Below are 26,761 nucleotides of genomic sequence, written 5' to 3'. Positions count from 1 at the left end.
ATTAAAAAACTAAACAAAAAAAAACAGTTGATTATGAATAACAAATGCAAAGGATTAATAAAATGCATGAGTGGTGTAGAATGGATGTTGCCATGAACAGCGTTTGATGATTATAGGACATCTTATGCATATTCAGTGGAAGAATGAGAGTTGGTCCTTCAGCCACTGCTCTGTCAGGTCGTCATTGTTCCTCGTTTCAAATATCTAATTAAAAAGAAGAATACCGGTATGTTAATATATGAATGGCATTTGTGACATCTTCAGAAGTTCAGAGGCAATTACATTAAACGTTGTATTCAACTAGAGGTACACTATAAGTCGAGGAAGTTTGGTAAGAAGGCTGAATAGTAGAAGTTTCGGTAACGTGCCAGGAATGACACTAACCCACAAAATTCAATATTTGAATGTGGGAAATACATTTGATAAATGCAGACCTTCAACCACATTAACCTTTGCATCCCTATTTGGGGCATAAGGCAAACGTTTAGCAAAATTGGGTGAACATTTGGAGGAAATATGTGTTGATTTGGTGAAAATAGCTATGTTGCAAGATGATGCGTTGTGAGCTTGTAGATCTGCCATCTTAGCTATTTGATGTACCATGAAGTATACAAACAGTATATGGTGTAAGTGGTTAAAAGTAGAGTGCATAAACATGTGCGATAAGAGGAACCTGAAAATATATTTTTCTGGGCTCCTGGAGGTGTATCTAAAGCCAATCACCTTTGTAAGCTCTGCAACTTGGACCAGTTGGTTTTTGCTGCCAGCATACATCATTTGTTGCTCGGGCTTGCATCCTATTGAAATGAGTGACACAAGTTGAAGCTTTTCCTAAAAAAACATTATTTAATGAACAACGCAAGGAACTTTAACCACATGAACCCTAGTGTCCCTATTCTGATTGAGGCAAAACAATATTTTATATACAAACTCGAACACAGCCCATTGTGAGCTTGTGAGCTAACTTCTCTGAAAATATTATATAGACTCCTGGTGGACTCCCTTTGGTCAATTCCATTATACGTTTATAGAACTGGATGTAAAGTTTTCATTTTGTTGAGCAAACACAAGAATCCCACAAGATGTAAGCCTATACTCAAGGAAAAGGGCACAAATAGAATTTGAGTGAGCTGAGGGATTATTACCCACCCATTGGACTGGAGAATATGAAACACAGAGGATAAGACACTCTGCCATCTTCATGGTTATATTTGTAGCTGTAAACAATGAATGTGAAATTTTGTCAAGGAAAGCAAACAAGTCAATAGCAAACAGGGACATGCTGGGCCCCTGATTCAGCCCGGGAAAAAAAGTTGTAGAGGCCCTCATTGCGTGCTATAGAGAGAGATCTCTCTCTATAGCGCTGCTGCTACTCAAAGATTTGCCATTTCAGATCATGACAAGTGACAAGCCAGTGGGCCAGTTACATGAGTTATATTTCGTCGTTGTCGGGTGGAAACCTTGTATGTCCAAAACCGTTTGTTTTGCATTTATCATTTTAAAAATGGTTTAAACTAGTGAAAACAGCCGATCTACAGGCACACAACGCCTTGCGGTGCGAGGCGTTGTGTGCTTGTAGATCGGCTGTTTTCACTACTTTTGTGCGACAGCCTTGTATGATGAAGCAGGGCTTTGCTTTGAGAAAAGAAATTACAAATTTGAAACTTGGAGATACGAGGTTTCTGCCCAACAGTGAGATTTACTTTGTTGGCCACCCAGCCCCCAACATGGAACGAAGGCCGACATGTTATTTTTATTTTTTTCCTAATGGCCGGCCTGGACCGGCCGGGAATGAACCGGCCGTTCTTTTCCCAATGGCCAGCACGTCCCTGATAGCAAATATCTATACTGGCAGTATACATGCAAACACATTAGGCCTACTACAGTAGCAGTATTAGTATAATACTGCTACTCTACTGTAGTAATATGTTTGCAAACATTTTCTAATTGATATGTGCTGGAGGTTTATGATATTTCAAGGATATCTGGGTTGCCGTTCTGGGAGTTCTTCTCTCAGCTCATCCAGTGAAATGTTCTGAAAGAAAAGGGGATTTTTATTTCTACTCATGACCTCAAAATGAAATCAAAATCTACATGTGATTTAAAAGACAAAGAGTGTAAATTTGACTTGCCTCAAATTCCTCTTGTAGGATTACAAGCTGCTTCTCCATATCTATTTTCACTATGAGAAATTAAGATTTATAATGAATGCATGAGTGGGGTAGGATTCCACTGCAACTGAAAATGTTCAGAGAGCCTTTTGTCAGATCATGGATTCCGTCTATATTTCCCACAGCGAGATTTCACTAAATCTTTTCCCAGCTCAGTCCTGATAGAGCTAGCAATAATAATTTGCCATCAACCCCAGTCTTGAGAAACCCAGTAGAATGCTACCACAATCCCCTATGCCCATGTTATTTTACAAATGTTTTGAAGTTTCTTTTTTTATAGCAATAATATCCAATCTACAATGATGATGACGTGATTGACTATGTAAATATCTGTACACCTCAGTCTGCAGAACTTAAAACCTACACTACAGCATTGTGCCAAAGACTGCAGTCAGACTTACAAGGACCAAAAAAGGGAACATATCTAATTTAGCTTCTCTTCTCTGGCTTCCTGACAATGGATATTGTTTTATTTATCAATTTAGCAAACAACAGCTGATTTTACTCTGGTTGCACAACTGCCAGAGGTGTTTCTTGACATGTCAAATTGGACAATTAAATAATCGCTTCACTTGATGGGATAAGCAGACTACAGTAAGTGACATTCACTGCTATTGTGCGCTACTTACTCAGTATGGCAGCATTGTTGGTCTCTTTGCGGAATCTGAACTTCCTTAGTTTTTGTTTCAGACTTTCATCCACTTCACACACAACCAGAGAACTTGACTGCAATGTGATGGCAGAGTTAGATTTATTCAAATAGAAAAAGCCTTGCAGATAAACATACTTGCAACAGTGCTCCGAAACACAAAATATACAATTAATGTTGGAGACACCAGCTTTGTGGTTCAGATCTTCATCCACAATATATGAAAGCATTAAATATTCAAAATGTTATCGTGGCATATTGAGTGCAGGAAGTGCACCATAGGAGGGTGCAGTTTCCTGTGTGTCAAGTGGCAATGTTTTAGTGATCAGACCCTGGCTCAGTATAATATTTAACTAGAAGAGAAAATTTCTAAGAAATTTTAAGTGTGCCTGCAGCTCGCTAAAGAGAGTAAAAGGTACACCAACCTGTCAACCATCCATCAAATGACGTCACAGGTTAAGCCCCGCCCCTTTTTGACCGGAAGTCCCGCCCCTTTTTGACCGGAAGTCCCGCCCCTCGCGTTATACCGGAAGTCGTAGTTTTGGCGGTTAGATTTGAATTTCAAAAAAGAGCGGTAAAAAATAAAAAGCGGGAAAAAAGAGCGCTTAGATTTGAATTTCAAAAAAGAGCGGTAAAATAAAAAGCGGGAAAAAAGAGCGGTAACAATAAAAAAGCGGGAAAAATACCTACAGTGGAGACTCCTCCTCCATTGTAAGTGCCTCCTACTCCTTTGACATTTTTTCCTTTAAATAGAGAGGGCTTGTTTAGCAGAGAACTGTAGAGGAGTGAATCAGCTCGGAGGGTTTTAATACATTTAAAAAACAGCCACCTGAGAAAAGAACAAACATGGAGTCTAATGGTGTGATCTACCACGCTGCTGATAAGAAGATCTGGCGCCTCGCCCATTCTCGGAAATTAATGTGCAATTACATGCATTTTTATCATAAATTTCCATGGGTTACACTGACGACATTGGAATTTGGAGAGAGCATGTTTGACGTAAATACCCCGGAACTGAGGGTGTATGCTACAGAATTCGAAGACCTGAAGAAATACGTCCTGGAGTTCTGTGATTACATGGAGGCGTCTCGTCTAGCGCTGAACTGCGAATTCAAGCGGCCCGAAATTGTAGAAACGGATCCCGAAGCACCGGGCCATGCGAGGGGGGAACCAGCCTTCATGGTCGACTGCTCCAGGTCGCTTAAATGGCTTATGGTGAGATTTAGGAAGCATGATGATGCTTCAGACAGAGTGCCTAAAACAGCTATGGCTGTGGAGAAATCTTACCCGATCCATCTGGCTTTCCACCTTGATGATATCTGGATAGTCCGTCAGTTAATGAAGGAACTCGAGGTGTACTTTGAAAATCAGCGAGAGCAAGTACGGAAAATGAGCCTGCTGGAGAGACGATTCATTGAGGGACATCTGCATGACAAGGTGATGGTTGAAGACGCGAGCGACCCTCCAAAGCCTGCAAAACGTGTACGTCTTATGCCTGCAAAACGTGTACGTCTTACGCCTATCAAGGAGGTGTTGGTGGAAATCGATGAGTGTGCTCAAGCCGATTGCTTGACGGAATAGCACATTCCTCCTCCTCCACCTCAGCCATATTCGGAGCGACTTACATTTAGGGTGGACAGGCTATATAACACATGGTAATATAGGGAAAATGGACAGAAGTACACTAAATCAACAGCATCCATCATGTCAACTAACTCATGGATGAGGACGTGGGCTGCTCTGAAGAGGCGGGTCTTCAGATTGTGGCGGGCACTTCAACGTGAGGGCGTGACAATATCAGACTCTAGACTCCGCCTCCTTTTATTAACGGTATATAAGAGGGCTAGAGCTGTAGTTGGTGATTGCCTGGCAGAACAGCGGCGTAAGCTCTAGCCCCCTTATACACCGGACTCCCTTTCTTCTTCAACATGGACAGCATCAGCCTATTCGCTAAGGAGACATGTGGTGGAGGACCCGCAGGGGGAGCGATCCCCTATTTCCCCGCCGATGATTCATTCACTGCCGCGGACCTCCCCCTATTCGATCCGGGTTTATTGTTTTACCGGCGAAACTGTTGCAGCGAATCGCCGCCTTCACCACGGCTCAGTTGTGAAACGGTTGATATATTCAGTCCTGAATATAAATCTATCCCGTCTCCTGTAAACCCAACACTGGGTCATCATGGTGGTATACTGAACACACTCACCTTGGAGACTATCAAAGCGGCAATTGCATCAGTTCTACCAACTGTCATCGGAGAGCAGCTAAAACTAGACTGTTATGGATGTCTAACAGACCACCCCAGTCAGACGCAGCATGATTGTCTATACCCGATCCCTGCATATTACTTCGAGCTCAAGTTCGATGAGCTGACAAGAAGGGTTTGGTCTGAGCGTTTTATTCCTGGTTTGATGCGCCTGCTGGAGAGTAGGGGTCTTCTCGCCTCTGCAAGCAGAGTCCAGGGAATCTGCGAAGCCCTTCTTTATGAGCTAAAGAATTCGACGGATATCGAAGAAAAAGTCAATGAGATCCTGGCCGAGTTGGTCGGAGAAGACTCGGTGAAGAAAGATGAGATGAACAACTTTGTCAGCTACTGGATGTACACGCCTGCTGAAGGGGCTCAAGACACCGAAGAAGGACTCTAGAATCAGATTCTATCTATGAGTTGATCTATGAACTGATAAGACCATGGGGAATATCATCTCTGCATTTACCCACTATATTTTTGCGGGCTTTCCGACCAGTCGGATCAATTCAACTTTAAAGCATGTAATTGCTAATAGAGTTTGTGATGTCTCTATATATAAAACACAATGTAATGTCAGCTCTGAACGTCTAACGCATTTTGAAAATGTAATATTGATTGTGAGACAGAATTTCATGTTACATCCCTGGGAAGATATGGTGATAAATTTATCAAATGCACCTGATTTTGAGGAATGTCTGCGCATGATTATAATTCGTGTTCCCAGTTTTAGAATATCACATCTTTTTTGTTTCTATTCACTCCTAGTCGATGTCTTAGTTTATAAACTGAAGCAGGGTCAAAGTGTGGATGTTGATCATATACTCAATGTAGTGCATTCATGTATTATAGAGCACAAAGGTGTTGGCATTTTATTCGATGTTATTATGCGATCCTGATGTTATTAGGTATAATAATAATAAACCATATATTCTGTGTGATAGAATAAAGTTGTATTGCGTCATTATTTTTAACAGGGGTTTGCATGATTTCAGACTTATATATATAGTAGGTTTGGACGTGGGAGGCTGCACAGACCGAGCAGTGACACTATGGCCTCAAAGAAGGAGCAAAAGCTAATGCAGCGTTTATACTATGATCCTAGAGGAGAAGCTTCTTTTGGGGGTGCGGAAAAATTGAGGAAGGCTGTGGAAAAACATAGTGGAAGAAAGCCTAATCCAGAACATATTGCAGACTTTTTATCAGCTCAAGATGCTTACACATTGCACAAACCGGCTAGAAAAACGTTTCCTAGAAATCGTGTGTTTGCCCCTCGGCCTAAATACCAGCTACAAGCAGATCTGTGTGATATGACCTCATTATCAAAATATAATGATAACATGAAATTTCTGCTTACGGTGATAGATGTATTCAGTAAAAAAGCATATGTCAGAGCTTTAAAAAATAAGACAGGGGCTGAAGTGACAGCTGCATTTGCTTCAGTTCTGGAGGAAGCAGGGGCCCCGTTGAAACTTCAGACCGACAGAGGCGGCGAGTTTTTTAATAAACATTTTGATAAGCTAATGAAAAAACATAAAATTATACATTTTGCTACAGGAAGTAACCTGAAAGCTAGCGTGGCAGAACGCTACAACCGGACACTGAAAGAAAAAATGTTTAGATATTTCACGGCTATGAATACAAGGAGGTATATAGAAGTACTCCAAGATTTAGTTCATAGCTACAATAACACTTTCCACTCCAGTATAAAAATGAGACCCAATGAGGTCACCCCTGAAAACACTCGGAAGGTGTTTGAGAATTTATACAGCAATATGCTCTTAAAGAAAACAGCCCCAAAATATAAATTCAAAGAAGGGGATATAGTACGTATTTCAAAATACAGAGCTGTGTTTGATAAGATGTATGAGAAATCCTTCACTGATGAATTTTTCTTTGTTAACGAATGCATACCACGCGAACCACCGGTCTATATTTTAAGGGATATAAACAATTCAATCATCCAGGGGACCTTCTATGAGAAGGAGTTACAGAAGGTCAAGATCTCACCCAACACAACTTTCCAGATAGACCATATCATAGATACAAAAATAAAAAATGGTCGTAAAATGTCACTGGTGCATTGGAAAGGATGGCCTTCGCGTTTTGACTCATGGATAGCTACTAAAGACATAATTAACCTGGAGAAGAAGAAGAAGAAGAGAGGGAGGGAATAACATTTCCAATCGCCATGAAAAGCTAGTAATTTCGCCCAATGACAATCAGTTGGAGAAGAACTGAACCAGTAGAAGGATGGAGGAACGCAAATCTTTCTATTTGACATTACCGTCAAATGCCTGTCATGACATATTTCCTGAAAATACCAGCTCGGACTATACAATCTCACTTTCGCTGCCAATAGAGTTGAATGCTCCATACGACGTAGCGTTAGCAGAAATTATGTACTGTCACACATGGAATAATATTGTCAGCCTGGAGTGTACTTATGATGTCATCGATCATTCAAAGAAAGATCAACCGCCGATTTATCAGAAAATTAAAACAGGATATTATGACAGCATACCTCAATTGGCCTCGGAAATGAATTTAATGTTTCAGGATGCTGATTTGGATATACATTTAGTTTATAATCAAATCCTAAAAAAGGTTATTGTGTATGCCAGTGATATCTACTCTTTAAGGTTACAAGCGCCTATGGCATACATGCTGGGATTTCAACCAGATGTCTGGTACAGACTCAAGGCAGAGTTTACACCACCACACCCTTGTGATATATATGCTGGTCAATATTGCTTTTATGTGTATAGCAATATCTGCGAATCCCAACATTGCGGGGAGTATCAAACCCCCCTCTTAAGAATTGTTGAAAAGCAGGGGTCTTATGGTGAACCTGTCATTATATCATACAATAAGCTACACTACATACCTGTGAACAAGACACGGCTGGACACGGTTAAGATTGAAATTAAGAGTGACCTCAATAAGTATATAAGGTTTGCCTATGGTAAAACAATTGTAAAATTACATTTTCGTCCTCAGACTAACTCTATACTCTAAATAAGAAAGGAAGCCAAAATGGATCATCAAAGATTCATTTCCTATTACACAAATCAGGCTGGAGGAGGAGGACTTCCTGGTTTCCAGGGCGTCCCTGTACAGTATGGCCGGGGGATTGGCTCTGTGCTTTCACGGGCTTTTCGATTTATCTTGCCATTTATTAAACGCGGGGCAACAATTGTTAAGCCTCATTTATCCACGGCAGCGAAAGGAATCGCATCAGATGTGGTCTCGGCTGTAACCACCCGTTTGATGAAAGGACCAGAGAGTAAACAGGAAGGATCAGGGCTAACACGGCTATCACGCAGAAAAAGGAAAAGATCTGTGTCTGCTTTAGCCAAAGCAGGTTATAAAAACCCTAAACGGAGAAAGACTGCATCACACTCTAAGCGCAAGACAGGGCGAAGACCAGGAAAACGACAACGCAGGCTAGGAGAGGATATATTTTAAACAAATAAAGATGTCTTTCCAGAGGACAACCGAGATAACGAAATCAGAGCTTGATATCTTTTTGCCATCCTATACGCAGTTGAGTGTCGATGATACTAATTACATAGAAGTCACACCCCTGAACTCCCTAGCGGATCAGAATGTGTTGGAATTTGTAATACCAGGTGCTGGCGATCGCTATCTCGATTTAGCCTCAACCCTGCTCCATCTACGTCTTAAAATTGTTAAAGCTGATGGCAGTGACTTGGCAGATACAGATGGAGTAGGAATTATACAGTATCCTCTTAACACCATGTTTTCGCAAGTGGATGTGAGCCTAAATGATGTGCTTATCAGTTGCAGTAGTGCTACACATCCTTATAGGGCCATGATCGAAACCCTCCTGAATTTCGGTCCTGAAGCCTTAAAATCACAATTTTCAGCCGGCCTATGGTATAAAGATGAAAAAGAATTGGATTCAGTCAATGTGGCAGCGGATGGTCCAAATCCGGGCCTTGTTAGCCGTGCGAAATACTGCCAGGAATCGAAGGAGTTTACCTTAATGGGACCCCTGCACTCGGATATTTTTTTCTCAGAGCGTCTATTGATAAATAATGTCGACGTGAAATTAAAACTTGTGAAAGCTAAGAGCATTTTCACTCTGATGTGTCCTGCTGATAAAACCTACGAACTTAAAATAATGGGAGCCAGTATTTTTGTGAAGAAGGTGGATGTCAGCCCCGCTGTGATGCTAGGGCACAGTGCTGCATTAATGAAATCGAATGCCCTGTATCCTATAAGCCGCGTGGACGTTAAAAATTACACACTCCCCGCCCAGTCAAGAGTTTGTTCTCAAGACAATTTATTTCTAGGAAAGCTTCCTAGATATATTGTCATTGGGCTGGTCGACCACACAGCGTGGGTGGGAAGTCGAAATCGCAACCCTTTCAGGTATAGTAATATATATGTATATACTGTATGTATATAAGCTCATTTTCTTATTTTACCTGATTTTTTTAAAACACGTATATTAACTGATTGCAATTTCTTTTGCAGATTCCAGCACTTCGATTTGGAATATCTGGCTCTAGGAGTGAACGGTCGACATATTTGCAAACCATTTTCGCCTAATTTTGGCGAACACCACACCGCCCGAGAATTTTATAATTTGTTCCTGGGAACAAATAAACATATGAAAAATGAAGGACTCTGCATAAACAGGGAGGATTTTGAACAGGGTTATGCTCTGTTTGTTTTGAATTTGGCACGGGACGGAGAACTAGACCCTGAAGCCATTTCGGCCTCGGTCAATGGTACCTGTCGTTTAGACCTACGGTTCAGAAGGGCGTTGCCAAGCACTGTCACTCTAGTGGTCTATTCTTGTTATGACAGTCTTGTACATGTCAACTCAAGACGAAACGTCCTTTTGGAATATTGAATCATCACATAAAGAGAAGAGAAGAAGAAAGAAGCTAAGCAAGAGATGGATAGCTATCAAATCGAGTCTATATTAAAACCTATCATAGGGCCGGCCTTTGGTGGGGTATACCCGTGCGACTTACTCCCATCTAAAATTGATGAGCGTCCATTGTATCTTGTTGTCAACACCGATCCTCAGGATAAACCGGGAGAGCATTGGATCGCAATAGTTTTGGAAGCGGAGTCTGGAAAGGCCAGCTTCTTTGACTCATATGGATATCCCCCCAATGCTTCTTTCTATCCCAAGAGCTTTACCACCTTCCTGGCACGTAATGCTCATGAAATAAGATTCAACCGCCGTCAATTGCAAGATGATTTTTCAACCACCTGCGGGGCTCACGTTATATACTATATCTGCCATCGGGCAAAAGGCCTCTCGTTCCAAGAGACTATGAGACTCTATTCTGATAATTTGAGAAAAAATGACATGTTGGTGACTAGCTTTGTGAGAAAATTTAGGAAATGTATTAGACGCTTAAACTCTGTTAAAACCTATACTCAGAATGCATGCTCTTTGAAACTATTTAATGAATGTCATGATTGTGTGTGAAATAAATACAAGATACTCTTTTATTCAAATAAAAAAATGTCTTTATTGACAATCATTTCCGCTGTACATGATTATTTATTTTATGGATATAGAGGTATATGTGAGTGATATTATTATTGTTCACTCGGTGAAGTGGAGCCAATTTCTAGGATTAGGAGAAAATGGTGAGGACCATAGCGCGTATGGAGGGTAGTTAGATGTTTCAAAATCAGCATCTCCATCTTCCATAGGTGTAGCACTCGCGCTGGCACGAACAAGGTCAGCTGAATACGGTAGCTGTGTAGATTCTCGCCGGCTCCGATTAACTTTCTTTTTTCTCAGTCTCCTTGTATATGGGGCCGTGGGGTCTGTGACTGTAGGCATCTCTTTCAGATCTTGAATTTGTTTGCGTGCATAGACATTGGATATACTTGTAAGAGGAATATTTAATTCAGAAATGACATGTAGAAATGATTCCCAGCCTGCAGGGAAACTGTGAACACGCGATCTCTGCTGCTGAGATAAAGTCTTCATCAAATCCAAAATATGTGAGCCTTTAATAGGCTGTCCCCTGATAGAGACTTCTCCTGAAGGATTCCATGTCAGTGCCCCATCAGATTCTTGAAGCTTTTGTAAAATATAGGATACATTCTTCTTAGACCTTGCAGGTATTAGTTGTAAGATGTCCTCACTGCTTTCATCTTGTTGGGTTTGATTCTGTTGAGGAACACTCCCATCGCTTTGCGTCCCTCCATCTGGAGATGTTTCGCCCCGTTGTGAAGGTAATTTCAATGCTATTTCACGATCATCATGTTCCCCACTTCGAATAAGTGTGAGTAATTTCTGCAGTAGTATATTATAACGTTTTGCTTTTTCATAAACATTGATTCCTGCTTCATTTAGCACAGCCTCCATTTTCCTTTCCAAATCATTTTGCGCTGTGACAGTAATGCTCTCTGATTGAGACTTCTTTGCGATTAATTTGTCCAACTGCTGCTCCGAGAGCATGAACATTTTGTTGAAACTGGTCATGATTTACGTGCAGCAATTAAACTGGTAATCAGGGGAATAGCCACACCTAAAAGAGCAGATAGGAAACCGCCTTTTTGGGTTATAGCCTTTCGTTTACGCATAACCGATGTTCTCTTGTTTGCAAAAAGCTTAATAAACTTTTTCTGTTTCTGCAGCCTGCTATATTGCTTTGGGTTCAGAGGCACATTCCCCTTCAATATATTTAAGCAAATCTCACAAAGCGCTAATATCAGATCATCGGGGCAACGTGTCAAAAAACCTTTACGCTCCTGCGGTCGCAGTGTGGGTATTGCTTTTAAAAATGGTAGGTTGCGTTTTAGCCTCTTTGACATTTTTACTTTTTAGGCATGTAAACAACAGGCCACTCAGAGGGAAGTAGTCCGCTTCTCAGTCTAAAACGTTCTGGACATGTGGGTCTTAAATCTATCAAGATATAGGAATGTGGCTCATTTGTGGCATCTTCATAGCACTGCATAAAAAAATCCTTATGGCCAGGGAACATTTGCCGAGCCAGAATGGCGAGTTGGGTCTTGTCCCGAGGAATTTTGAAGATTATATAATATGAGCTATTTAAACCTATTGTTCGCGCATGCCTGCCCTGATTAAAGAGGTTCTGAACCAGATAGATCACAGACAAATTATGGTGATGCCTGTACTGAGTAAATGCCTTGGCTAACTCAGCACTATCCGAACCGGCCTGCATAGCATCGTCTAAAATTACAAGATTGTGTTGATTTTTGGGGAAGAGAGCATCATCTGTGAAAGAGTCTGGAATGCCTTCTATAAAAGTTATATCCAACTGTTGCGCGAGTTCATCATACATAGGCTGGTATGACGTATAACACCATACTACGCGATCCGGGATTCTTGAAAATACATGTTCCATGTTTTGTAGAAGTTTCTTCACAAAAAAACTCTTCCCTGAGCCTGAGGGCCCTGCAACAATGCATGAGAAAGGCATCTCAAGCCTTGGATCGAAATTTACTTCATTCATTATACCTAGCCGTCTTACACTAACCCCTCTATCATAGACCGTTTTTACAGAGTGACACCAATGCAGGCTGAGAAGCAAGATTTATTATTAAATCTAGTTTAATGTACAGTACTAACTGTTTGATTGTATTTCAGTGGAACATGCATATAGAACCCTCGGCAGAAAAAAAACAGCCCTCTGAATCAACATTGCATTGCTACAGTATAGGATTTCAGCACCATGGAGAGCACCAGAGCATATGGAGGAGGAGGAGGAGATAAAAAGGAGAGAGAAAAAAAGGATGTTTTCTCCTGCATGTGACTTTATTTTCCAACTGAGTATGATAAAAGACAACTTTATTAACACGGCACATTGAAACACATTTCCAGAAATACATCAAAGATATTTGAAAACAAAAAACTTTTAATCCAAACGTGTTACACTAAGTAGATAATACATCACTTTAATAAACAAGATAACATGTCAGAACATCTACAACAAATCAAAAAATAAAAACCCAATAAAGTCAGTAATGAAAAAACAAACATTAACTGTACAAAGCATCATCATCATCATCATCACCATCATCATGTCATATCAATAACCGAATGGCACTGTCCGCCCATCATTGAGTAGACGCCTCTTGTCAAACACAACCTTGAATTTAATTTCACGATGTCGGTTGTATAGATCAAATGACTTCATATCACGAACAATTTTATTGTATTGGGTAGGAATTGTCTGAGTGCTTTTGCGGTCCGAGATATAACCCTCGACCATTTGCGTGACACTGTCAAAGTTTACACGTGCGCAATTCTCAAAGTTCTGGGTTATACCCTTGCATTTGACAGTGACTTTAGAATTCTTGGTGCTATAGCAATAAGTCTTCGACGCGGCTGAAGCAAAACTTGTTATGTAATCACCAGGATCCAACTCGGATGTGAGCATGCCTAAATAATCTCCGAGTTCGGGTTCATAGGTATATTCAGGTGAGCTTTGATAAATCAACGAGTCCGTGTCCAGATAAAAAACACGGGTGTTTAGCCGAGATAATTCCTTGTAAAGCTGAAGACGCCCCAGAGCGGTAGTAAATGCGGCTAAAAAAATATTTGTGTCACCGGGAGGTAGAACAGCTTTGGAGTTATAGCGCCATTTAACAAGGGCCACTGCATCATTAATGAAATGGAAGTTTGAAATTTCATAGTTTGATGAAAAGAGAAATCCAAATAATTTTACAGGATCTTTCACTATCGTGGTAGTGAGGAGGTTAGAACGCTGGGCCATTTTACCCCATAGAGAATTCAACAACAGTTTGGCAATTTGTCTTTTAGCAGGGTTGTGCTCAATTTTGCTAGGGTCTAAACGGATGCCTTGGTTTTCTTCATATTTTTGAATGTATTCTTGTCTGCTTTTTGCATCAGTGGCTGAGCTGGGCCAACCTGAGCTTGTTTGCTTTAGGGCCAAAAAGCACTGGATGTAGTCTTTAAAAAGCTCGTCCGATTGTTCTTTAAAATGCCAAATTTCAAATACCTCAGCAACAGCATACCCTTGAGCAAGAGCCTCCTTGAATTCAGGGGTTACCCAAAGACCAGTAAGCGCTCGTTCTTCATCTGTATGGGCACAGTCAGAGGATTGGTTGTTGTTTTCAGCACAGGTATGGCATAGAGTGAAAACTAGTTTCCCGGCTCTGGTTTTAGTCGGTAGGACAGGGAAAAACAAGCCCCTCGGGGGAAAAACCTTTGCATGGATTAAGCCAAAATACTCTGACACTGGTTTCTCGAAAGGTGGAAACAATTTTTCAGGATGTCCAACCGGGTAGGAAAAACTACTCTGACAAAATGGGTAGAGCGAGGTGAAATCAACATATCGGATTTCCTCACCTGGTTTAGCAGTGTAGCGCAAACACACTGGTGACGTGCGACCCCCATATAAAGCAGCTCGTGGATCTGTAATTGTAGGTTTCACATAACGGGTTAAGAATGCTTTCACTTCAGGGTTATCTTTTTTCATCGCCTCCCATTCGTGCTCCCAGATTACTTCGACTTTGAGACCAAATTCATTTTTCAATCTGTCCAGTTTTTTCAAAGTATTAGAATACCGCTCGTCGAATCTCTCACCTGTTAACGGGAATATGTCATGCGGGTTTGTGCACTGAAGGCAGCCATGATGCCAACAACCATTAAATTCCATAGCTATCCGCTCGCCATCTTTCTCATAATAGCCATCGAGATGGTATGGGCCTATTCCCACCTCGCCCCCCTTTAATGCATGCGTTATCCGTTCACCCCGGCTGTGAGAGAGAAACTCTAACCATTGAATGGATGCGTTTGAGTATGATTTGTACTGGTTCTGATAATGCCGGGGGTCAGGGATTGCTATTGTGTTCTGTTTCAGAAAGTTAGTCTGGTACACAGACATCGCAGCTGATGCAATAGTAACCGCGTCAAACGGATCAACACCGGTTGTGTTAATGAACTCCTCGCGAAACTTTAATGCACCTTCTTTTAGAATTTGAACATCATTAAAGCAGTATTCTTTTAGAACTGCGGAAAAATCAAATGGCACGTCTTTGACACCCTCATACCATGAGAGAAATTTAGCCCTTTCTTTTACAGACATTTGATCGGGTCCATAAAAATGTGCTGCAGGGATCTCGCCAACGTATCCGAATTTAGTCATACTGCTCCAGAGGTGAGGGAAATACCCCTTCTCCTCTGTTTTACATCCAAGGGCTTTCGGGAAATTCCGCAATGCTATCGGAATGAATGAGTATGAATCCAGAAATTTTAATTTAAAAACTGGATCCTGAATCAATACAATTTTACTCCCTGTAGTTATAATGAACGGGTCTAGGTTTTCCTTCACATACGCATTCAGTATAAGGTAGTTATCAAAACCCTTTCCATAGTGTGAGATGAATGTTGTTCCTTTGTTTATTTTTGTTCTGAAATGTTTTAGGAACTTAACAGCACAATCAGGTCCCTCAGCGGTGAATGGCTTGTTGTCACGGGTAGACAGTGCCACGACGTACATGGGTTTATGCACTCCATTAAGGCTTTCTGTTTCAAAGTCAAAAAACACATAATGCTTCTTTTCTATTTCTTCCAATGTTTTTTTTGTTTTACGCTGCATGAAACATTGATGTCTCTCTGCCTCTCCCTCTTCTACTTCTACTGAGAGACTATTGGCACCGGCCTCGCTGATTTTCTTTTTTTCAAGGGGTTGTTTGCAGATGTCACAACATTTAACAAGGCACGTATGAGGTGTAGGGGGGTCTGTCATAGCAACATAGTAGAGCAGATTGCATTTCTGGCATTTTTTATGTAAGTCACAGAGGCTGGCCTTTTTTTCTGCTTTAGGGTGCCATGTTTTTTCTAGATGACGTCGGTGACATGTGTCATTGCGACATTTTCTATGACACCCATCGCATTCTATTAATCGGTACGGGTCCCCGCTCTGTTGGCATGAGGAGAAACACACAGAACAAAATCCCTCGCATCTATGGTTCTTCATACAATCATAACCATGATAACAGAAATCGCAGACATATCGCGTTCCCAACAAACCTTTCACGTTGTAAATGCCATAATAGTGGTTATCGTGTAAGAGCATGTAGTAGGTTTTTTCAGCCAGATCTTTTGGTTTAGTTGTCGAGAATGGAATTAAATTTTTTCCTGGGCCTGGTTGGTAGTAAACAACAATTTTGCAATTTAACATGTCTTCAAATAGTCTAATGTGAAGCTCTGTCATTGTCACAGCGGTATTAAGACCCAAACCCACCTGTGTGTGTATAGACTCCCCTTCTTTTATGATCTCTGCCATAGCCTTATCGGGGTTGATGAGCCCTGCTAAGCTGACGGAAAAACATGTGCTGTTTTTATTTGGAATGACAAATAGATGCCGTGCATTTTTTGGGATGGCCTGAGAGGCACCATAAGATGCAAATCGCCTCTTATTATTACCGCTCCCTTGATGGGGTCTGACTATTTGAATAACCAGTTCAAGAGAACTGTCAGACAAAACTTCGCGGTTACTTTGAAAAAGACGATCCAGAAGTTGTTGAAAATTTGTGTTGTCGCTCTCACCATAGCGTATCATCATTGAAACATCATCTTGAAGACTGTTTGCTCGCAATTCTGCTTGGACCACATCGTGTTCGCTGACACCAGCTCTTTGCAAAGCATGTGTCACCTTATCTTGTAACTCATTTGTCACAATGTCATAAAATTGGGCAAAATCTGCAACATTGCCTGGTTGAGGAAAATTGAGAAATTGCCTGATCTCTGTGTTGCGAAAAATATCTCTCTGTACGACTTGCATGTTTCCCCCGTGCTGTTCGAGGAGACCATCAATTAAATCAAAAACATTGCTCTGTATAACAGGCCCCTGAGTGCGACCCCCTGCTTGTATGCCAGCAGGATCGATTCCAGGGCTATCCTCCTCGTGGATTACATTTAGACCTAAATTGCTCTCTACAGCCTGTTGAGCGTTATCTGGCGTTGTATTTAAAGCAGCGACCATGTCCAGTAAGGTGGTGGATATAGAGGGTTCAACACGCCTAGACCTTTCATTTTGAGAATTTTGAGAATTTTGCTCTACATTCGTATCTCCTATTGGTTGTGAACCACTAGATGATGATGGTGATGTGGTGTGATCCATAATTTGTTTACAGTTATTGTTTTTTATCTACAAGCAGGAAATGTATTAGACTGAGGGAATCATTTTTACATGCTGTTGTCGTTGCTGTTGTTGTTGTTGTTGTTGTTGCTGTTTTTAGGAGTCCACTGCAGTTTTTTACAGCAGCGGGCTCTACGCCTACGTCTTATTTCTGAACTAGCACGCCCAAGACGTTTGTTTAGACGCCGAAAATACTTATCTATTAAACTTTCATGGGCCTCAGTGATAGCACGGAAAAAACCTCGAAAAGTATTTTGTACAATTCTTGTCACTTCAGCTCTGGGAATCTGATGTCGATCTATATTAACCTGTGCAAGTTGTTCTTGTGGTCGTTGTTGCTGTTGCGAGGCATGAGGCTGAGTTGGTGGGGCGACAGGGGTCGCCGTTAGCTGGTTTTCTAGCTGTTCGCAGATTGAGAAAACCTCGTCTTCATCAATGTCTGACATCACAGGCCAGTCGTCCTCTTCAACTCTGCTATCATGATGAATCTGCGCCTCGACCACGTGCATGTGTTTTGACAGCTCGGCCGTCCCGTTGATCACACTCACGCGTACTACAGCTGTGAGAGAGAGAGAGAGAGAGAGAGAGAGAGAGAGAGAGAGAGAGAGAGAGAGGTTTTTAGATTCGAGGGGGCCTTCCTGTGTGTGTCTGTGTGTGTGTGTGTGTGTGTGTGTGTGTGTGTGTGTGTGTGTGTGTGTGTGTGTGTGTGTGTGCGTGTGTGTGTGTGTGCATGCGTGCCTGCGTGCCTGCGTGCGTGCGTGTGTGTGTGTGTGTGTGTGTGTGTGTGTGTGTGTGTGTGTGTGTGTGTGTGTGTGTGTGTGCACTGTGCGTGTGTGTGTGTGTGTGTGTGTGTGTGTGTGTGTGTGTGCGTGCGTGTCTCTGTATAACTCCAATCAACCATGCCTCATTAGAATAACAATAACTACCTCGGTCAGGGCTGGATGAATCCACACACTCAGAGGGGGGTCTTGGGGAGAGTGTTAGGTCTATTATCTCCAGATCTGCACACACAGACAGACAGACATAGAGAGAGAGAGAGAGAGAGAGAGAGAGAGAGAGAGAGCCTATGTGAGATTACTACAAATACACAGTGCAATAATACCGCTTAGGGAGTCTTACTGGTTTCAATACTTTCCAAATCCAAGAACATAGAAATGGATTGCTTTTCAATAAATCACATATAAATCATACCTTCAGATCCTCCTGCTATTATGAACTCCTCAGAACCATTAGCTCCACGGTTGTCATCTGGTGGGGGTGTGGGGAAAAGATCGCCGCTAAGGCACTCTTGAAACGTGCGGTTTTGGCTTGGGCTGAGCGAGGCCTCACCCGTCTCAAGTCGCTGAATTGCGTCTTCAATGACAGGATTCACAACTGGCCTCCTAGAAAAACAACATTGATCCTTGAACATTGGATATACACAACATTTAACTATAACTCTAAATGCAACTAGATAATAACACACTTGATAGAATGTAATAATAATAATAATAATAATATCACATACTCACAATGAAGAAGAAAACTCATGATGAAGTCAAGTTGAAAGGCTGGTGTCCAACTTCAGAAATTTCACTCACTGTGTCAGAATGTGACAGTCGTTCAGCACGTACCCTGATTTATACCATGCCATCACAATTGCACTATACGTCATAAAGCCGCTAAAGAATACCCCGCAAAACTTAGAACAATAAGAGGCATCGTCAGGTTATTGATCAGCCTATATGCCAGATGGCACCCTAACAAAACGATCTACCGCATGAATGGATGAACCTCTGAATGGAATTATGAATGAATCAAGGTAGGCCTCTCTCTTTTTTTTGTTTTTTTGTTTCTACATTCCCCTGCCCACCGCAGATCAGATCAGCACCACTGGGTCAACCTTATGATGAGGGAGGAACAAAAAAGACCCCGCCAAAACTTAGAACAACAAGTGGCATTCTTGGGTTATTGAACAGCCTATATGCCAGATGGCACCGTAACAAAACAATTTACCACATGAATGAATGAACCTCAGAATGGAAATATTATAACTGGTGGATTTCTCCACAGAAAGCTTCAGGAGAAGGCCTCACACACCTGCCAGGGTCTTCTCGCTCAAAGTTACCCCCTTCAAAGCTCTGACATCTGTCATATGAACGTCTGAATTGAATTATTAAAACACTGTTTTCTTGGTGGATTTCTTCACAGAAAACATCACGACTAGGCCTCACACACCTGCCAGGGTCACCCCAGCAAAGATCTGTCAACTGTGTGTGTGTGTGTGTGTGTGTGTGTGTGTGTGTGTGTGTGTGTGTGTGTGTGCGTGTGTGTGCGTGCGCGTGCGTGTGTGCGTGCCTGTGTGTGTGTGTGTGTGTGTGTGTGTGTGTGTGTGTGTGTGTGTGTGTGTGTGTGTGTGTGTGTGTCTGTGTGCAGGCATGCAGAGAGAGAGAGAGAGAGAGAGAGAGAGAGGGGGGCAGAACCCTTAGGGCCTTCCCCGCATTCCCCCACATTCCTCCGCCTCTCCATAACCCATGCAGCTGGTATATGACAATAATGACATCGGCTCTCATTCACAGGGCGCACACACAGCGGGAAACAGTGTGCCCCCCGCGGCTGGTAGTCAGGCTCTTTTTGTTTCTCTAAATCCCAGCCCTCCATTGATCCGATCCCCACCACCACTGCGTGGACATCCTTGTGATGAGAGAGGAATAGAAGGCTTGCATTACCTTTCACCATTTCTTCCCGCTCTTTTTTTCAAATTCAAATCTAAGCGCTCTTTTTTCCCGCTTTTTATTTTACCGCTCTTTTTTTGAAATTCAAATCTAACCGCCAAAACTACGACTTCCGGTATAACGCGAGGGGCGGGACTTCCGGTCAAAAAGGGGCGGGACTTCCGGTCAAAAAGGGGCGGGGCTTAACCTGTGACGTCATTTGATGGATGGTTGACAGGTTGGTGTACCTTTTACTCTCTCGCTAAGTCTGTGCAACCTTGTGTAGCGGTTGGTGTTAGCATTAGCGTTATTTCATTTGACGCAACCCGCGTGTCTGTATGACAAACGGTTCACGAGATCAAGGGTCACTTCCTGTTTGGTGAGGGGCACTTCCTGTTTGGCGAAATAGGCCCCAATTAAGGTCATGGACAATTAATGAATTAAAGCTGCAAGCAGCGATGACCAGGCCCTCGCAGCTCTACCCACGTCACAAGGCCAGCAGCCAATCAGAAACCAAACAGGAAGTCAGCCATTTCGACTAATTAGTGGCGTTTTGGAGCATTTTTGGCCGTTATCACGGGTCGCACTTTAACGACAGTTTTTTGAGAAAAAATTGTTTTGTGAGAAAAAAAAATTGAGAAAAAAACTTTTTTGAGAAAAAGACATTTTGAAAAAAAAATTGTGAGAAAAAAAAATCTTGAGAAAAAAAAGTGTGAGAAAAAAAAATGTTGAGAAAAAATAATTTTGAGAAAACAATTTTGAGAAAAAAAATTTTTGAGAAAAAAAAAATTGAGAAAAAAAAATTGAGAAAAAAATGTTGAGAAAAAAATTTGAGAAAAAAAAATTTTTGAGAAAAAAAAATTTTGAGAAAAAAAAATTTTGAGAAAAAAAAAATTTTGAGAAAAAAATTTTGAGAAAAAAAAATTTTTAGAAAAAAATTTTGAGAAAAAAAAAATTTTGAGAAAAAAAAATTGAGAAAAAAAAAATTTTGAGAAAAAAAAATTTTGAGAAAAAAAATTTGAGAAAAAAAAATTTGAGAAAAAAAAATTTTGAGAAAAAAAAATTTTTGAGAAAAAAAAATTTGAGAAAAAAAAATTTGAGAAAAAAAAAATTTGAGAAAAAAAAAATTGAGAAAAAAAAAATTGAGAAAAAAAGAAAAGGTATGACACCAGCCGCAAGTCTGTACGACAAACGGTTCATGAGTTATAGAGGCACTTCCTGTTTGGTGAAGGGCACTTCCTGTTAAAGAGGGGGCGAGGCTTAATCAATTCCAGCTCATCCCTATTGGTCGGAAAAAGACCAAAGTTGTGTGAGCATTTTACATTTTAAATGACGTTGCTAGGCAAAAATATGGCAGAGTTATGTGGCGCCAAAGTTTCTGGGTTTTTTTCGGAGTCCCCCATTCAAAGTCAATGGAGTTTTTGGGCGTTGTTTTTTGCGAATTACATCGCAATCGTAAAGCGGATCGGAAAGAAAAGTAATAGCACACCATTCCCGGCCGAGCCGCACATTTTGATGTATATATTGCGGGGGTGGCGTAAATCGTGCGGCAGTTATTACGTGCCGAAGTTTCCCCCATTCTAAGTCAATGGGGTTTTTGGGCGTCGTTTTTTGCGAATTACGTCGCAATGGTAACGCGGATCGGAAAGAAAAGTAATAGCAACCTATTCCCGGCCGAGCCGCACGTTTTGATGTATATATTGCGTGGGTGGCGTAAATTGTGCGGCAGTTATTACGTGCAGAAATTTGTGGCGAAACTATGGACTTAATTAAGTATGGCGGATTACAATAAGTGTTTTGCCATTGCGTTGCATGGCAGGCACACTTAATAAACTTACACTGTTCTGTTAGGGTTAGTGTCAGAAGAATGTTCTGTTAGGCTAATGTTAGACAGTAGAATGAACTAGAAGAGAAAATTTCTAAGAAATTTTAAGTGTGCCTGCAGCTCGCTAAGTCTGTGCAACCTTGTGTAGCGGTTGGTGTTAGCATTAGCGTTATTTCATTTGACGCAACCCGCGTGTCTGTATGACAAACGGTTCACGAGATCAAGGGTCACTTCCTGTTTGGTGAGGGGCACTTCCTGTTTGGCGAAATAGGCCCCAATTAAGGTCATGGACGATTAATGAATTAAAGCTGCAAGCAGCGATGACCAGGCCCTCGCAGCTCTACCCACGTCACAAGGCCAGCAGCCAATCAGAAACCAAACAGGAAGTCAGCCATTTCGACTAATTAGTGGCGTTTTGGAGCATTTTTGGCCGTTATCACGGGTCGCACTTTAACGACAGTTTTTTGAGAAAAAATTGTTTTGTGAGAAAAAAAATTTGAGAAAAAAACTTTTTTGAGAAAAAGAAATTTTGAAAAAAAAATTGTGAGAAAAAAAAATCTTGAGAAAAAAAAATGTGAGAAAAATTTTTTTTGAGAAAAAAATAATTTTGAGAAAACAATTTTGAGAAAAAAAATTTGAGAAAAAAAAAATTGAGAAAATTTTTTTTTGAGAAAAAAAAATTAGAGAAAAAAATTGAGAAAAAAAATTTTTGAGAAAAAAAAAATGTTGAGAAAAAAATTGAGAAAAAAAAAATTTGAGAAAAAAAAAATTTTTGAGAAAAAAAAAATTTTGAGAAAAAAATGGAGAAAAAAAAATATTTGAGAAAAAAAATTTGAGAAAAAAAATTTTTTGAGAAAAAAAATTTTTGAGAAAAAAAAATTTTTGAGAAAAAAAAATTGAGAAAAAAAAATTTTGAGAAAAAAAAATTTGAGAAAAAAAAATTTGAGAAAAAAAATTTTTGAGAAAAAAAAAAATTTGAGAAAAAAAAAATTGAGAAAAAAAAAATTGAGAAAAAAAAATTTGAGAAAAAAAAAAATGAGAAAAAAAGAAAAGGTATGACACCAGCCGCAAGTCTGTACGACAAACGGTTCATGAGTTATAGAGGCACTTCCTGTTTGGTGAAGGGCACTTCCTGTTAAAGAGGGGGCGAGGCTTAATCAATTACAGCTCATCCCTATTGGTCGGAAAAAGACCAAAGTTGTGTGAGCATTTTACATTTTAAATGACGTTGCTAGGCAAAAGTATGGCAGAGTTATGTGGCGCCAAAGTTTCTGGGTTTTTTTCGGAGTCCCCCATTCAAAGTCAATGGAGTTTTTGGGCGTTGTTTTTTGCGAATTACATCGCAATCGTAAAGCGGATCGGAAAGAAAAGTAATAGCACACCATTCCCGGCCGAGCCGCACATTTTGATGTATATATTGCGGGGGTGGCGTAAATCGTGCGGCAGTTATTACGTGCCGAAGTTTCCCCCATTCTAAGTCAATGGGGTTTTTTGGCGTCGTTTTTTGCGAATTACGTCGCAATGGTAACGCGGATCGGAAAGAAAAGTAATAGCAACCTATTCCCGGCCGAGCCGCACGTTTTGATGTATATATTGCGTGGGTGGCGTAAATTGTGCGGCAGTTATTACGTGCAGAAATTTGTGGCGAAACTATGGACTTAATTAAGTATGGCGGATTACAATAAGTGTTTTGCCATTGCGTTGCATGGCAGGCACACTTAATTAATGACTTAAGTATGGCGGATTACAATAAGTGTTTTGCCATTGCGTTGCATGGCAGGTTATTACGTGCCGAAATTTTTGGCGCATTTTTGGCCGTTATAGCGGGTCGCACTTTAGCGACAGTTTTTTGAGAAAAAAAATTTGAGAAAAAAAAATTGAGAAAAAAAAATTTTGAGAAAATTTTTTTTTTGAGAAAAACAAAATTGAGAAAAAACATTTTTGAGAAAAAAAAATTTGAGAAAAAAAAATTGAGAAAAAAAAATTTTGAGAAAAAAATAATTGAGAAAAAAAATTTGAGAAAAAAAAATTGAGAAAAAAAAATTTTGAGAAAAAAAAATGTGAGAAAAAAAAACGTTGAGAAAAAAAAAATTGAGAAAAAAAATTTTGAGAAAAAAAAATTTTGTGAAAAAAAAATTTTGAGAAAAAAAAATTGAGAAAAAAAATTTTTGAGAAAAAAAAAATTGAGAAAAAAAATTGAGAAAAAAAAATTTTGAGAAAAAAAAATTGAGAAAAAAAAAATTGAGAAAAAAAAATTTGAGAAAAATTTTTTTTGAGAAAAAAAGAAAAGGTATGACACCAGCCGCGAGTCTGTACGACAAACGGTTCATGAGTTATAGAGGCACTTCCTGTTTGGTGAAGGGCACTTCCTGTTATAGAGGGGGCGGGGCTTAATCAATTACAGCTCATCCCTATTGGTCGGAAAAAGACCAAAGTTGTGTGAGCATTTTACATTTTAAATGACGTTGCTAGGCAAAAGTATGGCAGAGTTATGTGGCGCCAAAGTTTCTGGGTTTTTTTCGGAGTCCCCCATTCAAAGTCAATGGAGTTTTTGGGCGTCGTTTTTTGCGAATTACATCGCAATCGTAACGCGGATCGGAAAGAAAAGTAATAGCACACCATTCCCGGCCGAGCCGCACATTTTGATGTATATATTGCGGGGGTGGCGTAAATCGTGCGGCAGTTATTACGTGCCGAAGTTTCCCCCATTCTAAGTCAATGGGGTTTTTTGGCGTCGTTTTTTGCGAATTACGTCGCAATGGTAACGCGGATCGGAAAGAAAAGTAATAGCAACCTATTCCCGGCCGAGCCGCACGTTTTGATGTATATATTGCGGCGGTGGCGTTAATTGTGCGGCAGTTATTACGTGCAGAAATTCGTGGCGAAAGACTTAATTAATTAATTAATGACTTAAGTATGGCGGATTACAATAAGTGTTTTGCCATTGCGTTGCATGGCAGGCACACTTAATAAATCTTATAAAGGCTCACCAAGCCAATAAAATGTCTGCAGAAGCCGATAAGCATGCAAGTAATTGAAGTAGTCTCTCATACCATTCTGAAAGAAGTCCTTGTGTGCCTATTGTCTTCAAGGTGGAACTGCCAGATCAAGAAGTCGCTCACAAGTTACAACTAGCTAATGACAAGCAACTGCTACTTTCAACATCCTCCTTTAGATGGCAGGCAGTCACTACATCCCCCTTTTCCTCCCCCTCCCCTTATCAAATGTGAACTCCTGTGTAGTCAACTAGTGTTCCAATTCTGCATTGCATACATTGTATGGGCATAAGGGCATTGGGCAATAATAATAATAATAATAATAATACACTTTATTTGTATAGCATCTTTCATGACAAGAAATGCAGCTCAAAGTGCTTTACAGTGCAAAAAGAAATGATATACATGATTAACAATAAAACAGAAAAGAAAAGCAAAACCACAAAACAACACAAAACATTCAAAACTCGACCCTAGGAACAAAACATTTTCCAAACAATGCGGACATGAATAAGAATTGTACTGGTATGTACATTGTACAGTACTGTATATGTATGTATGTACAGCATAAATCTCACGTTATTTCATACTACAATTGTATTTTTGGAGGGGTGAAAGCGCTCCCAATAGACAGGTATGTCCGTGGGTATGTATGTATATGTATGTGGCTGGCTGGCTGGCCGTGTCTGTAGCCTGGCAATACCTTGAGTGGCCACACACAACACACAAGTTAAAGGAGGGGCGCTGTTCTGCAGCACACGCACACACACACACACACACACACACACACACGGTATAGCTGCTCAGATTCACCGCTCCACTTCGAACCGAGGTTTGATTTTAAATATTATACAAACAATGAAAATTATTGGATTATTATTAACCATGAATGACATAATTCCACGTCTATCAGACTCAGATTTAACTTCATGTCAAAGCATCCGGTTCTTCAAGTGATTCTCCCTACTTTGAGGCCCCCAGGTCACTAGGGAGGATTTCAGGGATAAGTAATAGTTAATTTCAAACCACTAGAAGTTATCTTAATGAGAGAATGTACACAAATCACATAATCAATTCTCCCCACCTAAAGGCAGTTGTAAATAACTCAGTACTAAATCTAACCCAACAACTAAAAGTATTCTCTTCTTGTGGGGGTCCCTGGCACCAACTCTTTCTAATCTAAGGCATGGACATATAAAAAACCCTCCTTGATCTTGTCATTCTGAGAGACCGTTCACTTGTCAAGTGTCAAATTATTGTCAATGATTGTTATGCTTAGACTAAGAGTACGACGCACCAGAAGAGTTTGTTTGGGGTCCTTTGACATGAAAATCCGAACCACTACCCCAGAAGAGCAACAACCTACTGTAGATGCCTCTGCACCTATACAGTTCTATTAACTGTTTTATTATTTGACTATTTAAAGGAGCTATAGTCAACTTTTTCATTGTAGGGCCGACACTTTGTTTACATCCTAGTCTATAGATTAGAATGTAAACAAAGTGACGGTCTGACAATGGCCAAAATGATTCTTTTATCATAATTTTACGCTTTTTGTGGTCATTTTTGAATAGAAACACATATATGAAGCTTATTTATTTATAAAATATTTTCGAAACATTATTTTTATTTTAGCATCCGTTTTTCAAGAAAAAGTTGACTATAGCTCCTTTAAGTATCTAGCTATAAGGTCCATGCCATTCCGACATGTCGCCACTCCGAAATTGACTTCTTATTGTCGGAGTGGCGACACTCCCATAGGGGTTAGGTTTAGGGTTAGGGTTAGAGATAGGGTTAGTGTCGGAATGGAGACATGTCGGAGTGGATGTCCACGATCACAACACCAGAGGCAGCTCCACTAATCATGTTCAACCTAGATGTAACACTATAAAAGGCTCTAGCTTTAACTTTAAGGCAACTGGGGCCAAACAAGGATTCTGTAATCAATGAGGGGCCCCAATAATAGCACCTCCTAGGGTCTTTTGTGATTTAATATTGATCTTATTTTATTTATTTTTTTCACTTTACTGTATGTAAGCCCTAGA

At 40.5% G+C, this 26,761-nt stretch overlaps 1 protein-coding gene across 1 annotated transcript; it reads right to left on the bottom strand.

Moving 5' to 3' along the window:
- Nucleotides 1-40: 40 nt before the first annotated feature.
- gmfg (glia maturation factor, gamma) lies at nucleotides 41-24,856 on the bottom strand. The gene is made up of 7 exons (XM_080732236.1): nucleotides 24,774-24,856; nucleotides 2,801-2,897; nucleotides 2,133-2,182; nucleotides 1,986-2,035; nucleotides 1,150-1,232; nucleotides 724-797; nucleotides 41-204 (listed from the first exon to the last, which is right to left on the bottom strand). Exons 1-7 carry the CDS (start codon nucleotides 24,774-24,776, stop codon nucleotides 133-135), a joined length of 429 nt encoding a protein of 142 aa, XP_080588362.1. The 5' UTR covers nucleotides 24,777-24,856; the 3' UTR covers nucleotides 41-132.
- Nucleotides 24,857-26,761: the final 1,905 nt, after the last annotated feature.

The sequence above is a fragment of the Nannobrachium achirus genome (genome assembly GCF_963921795.1).
Source record: "Nannobrachium achirus genome assembly, chromosome: 8".
Lineage (NCBI taxonomy): Eukaryota > Metazoa > Chordata > Actinopteri > Myctophiformes > Myctophidae > Nannobrachium > Nannobrachium achirus.
Note: the sequence above shows the minus strand (reverse complement) of the source record. Positions and strands in the feature narration are given on the sequence as shown.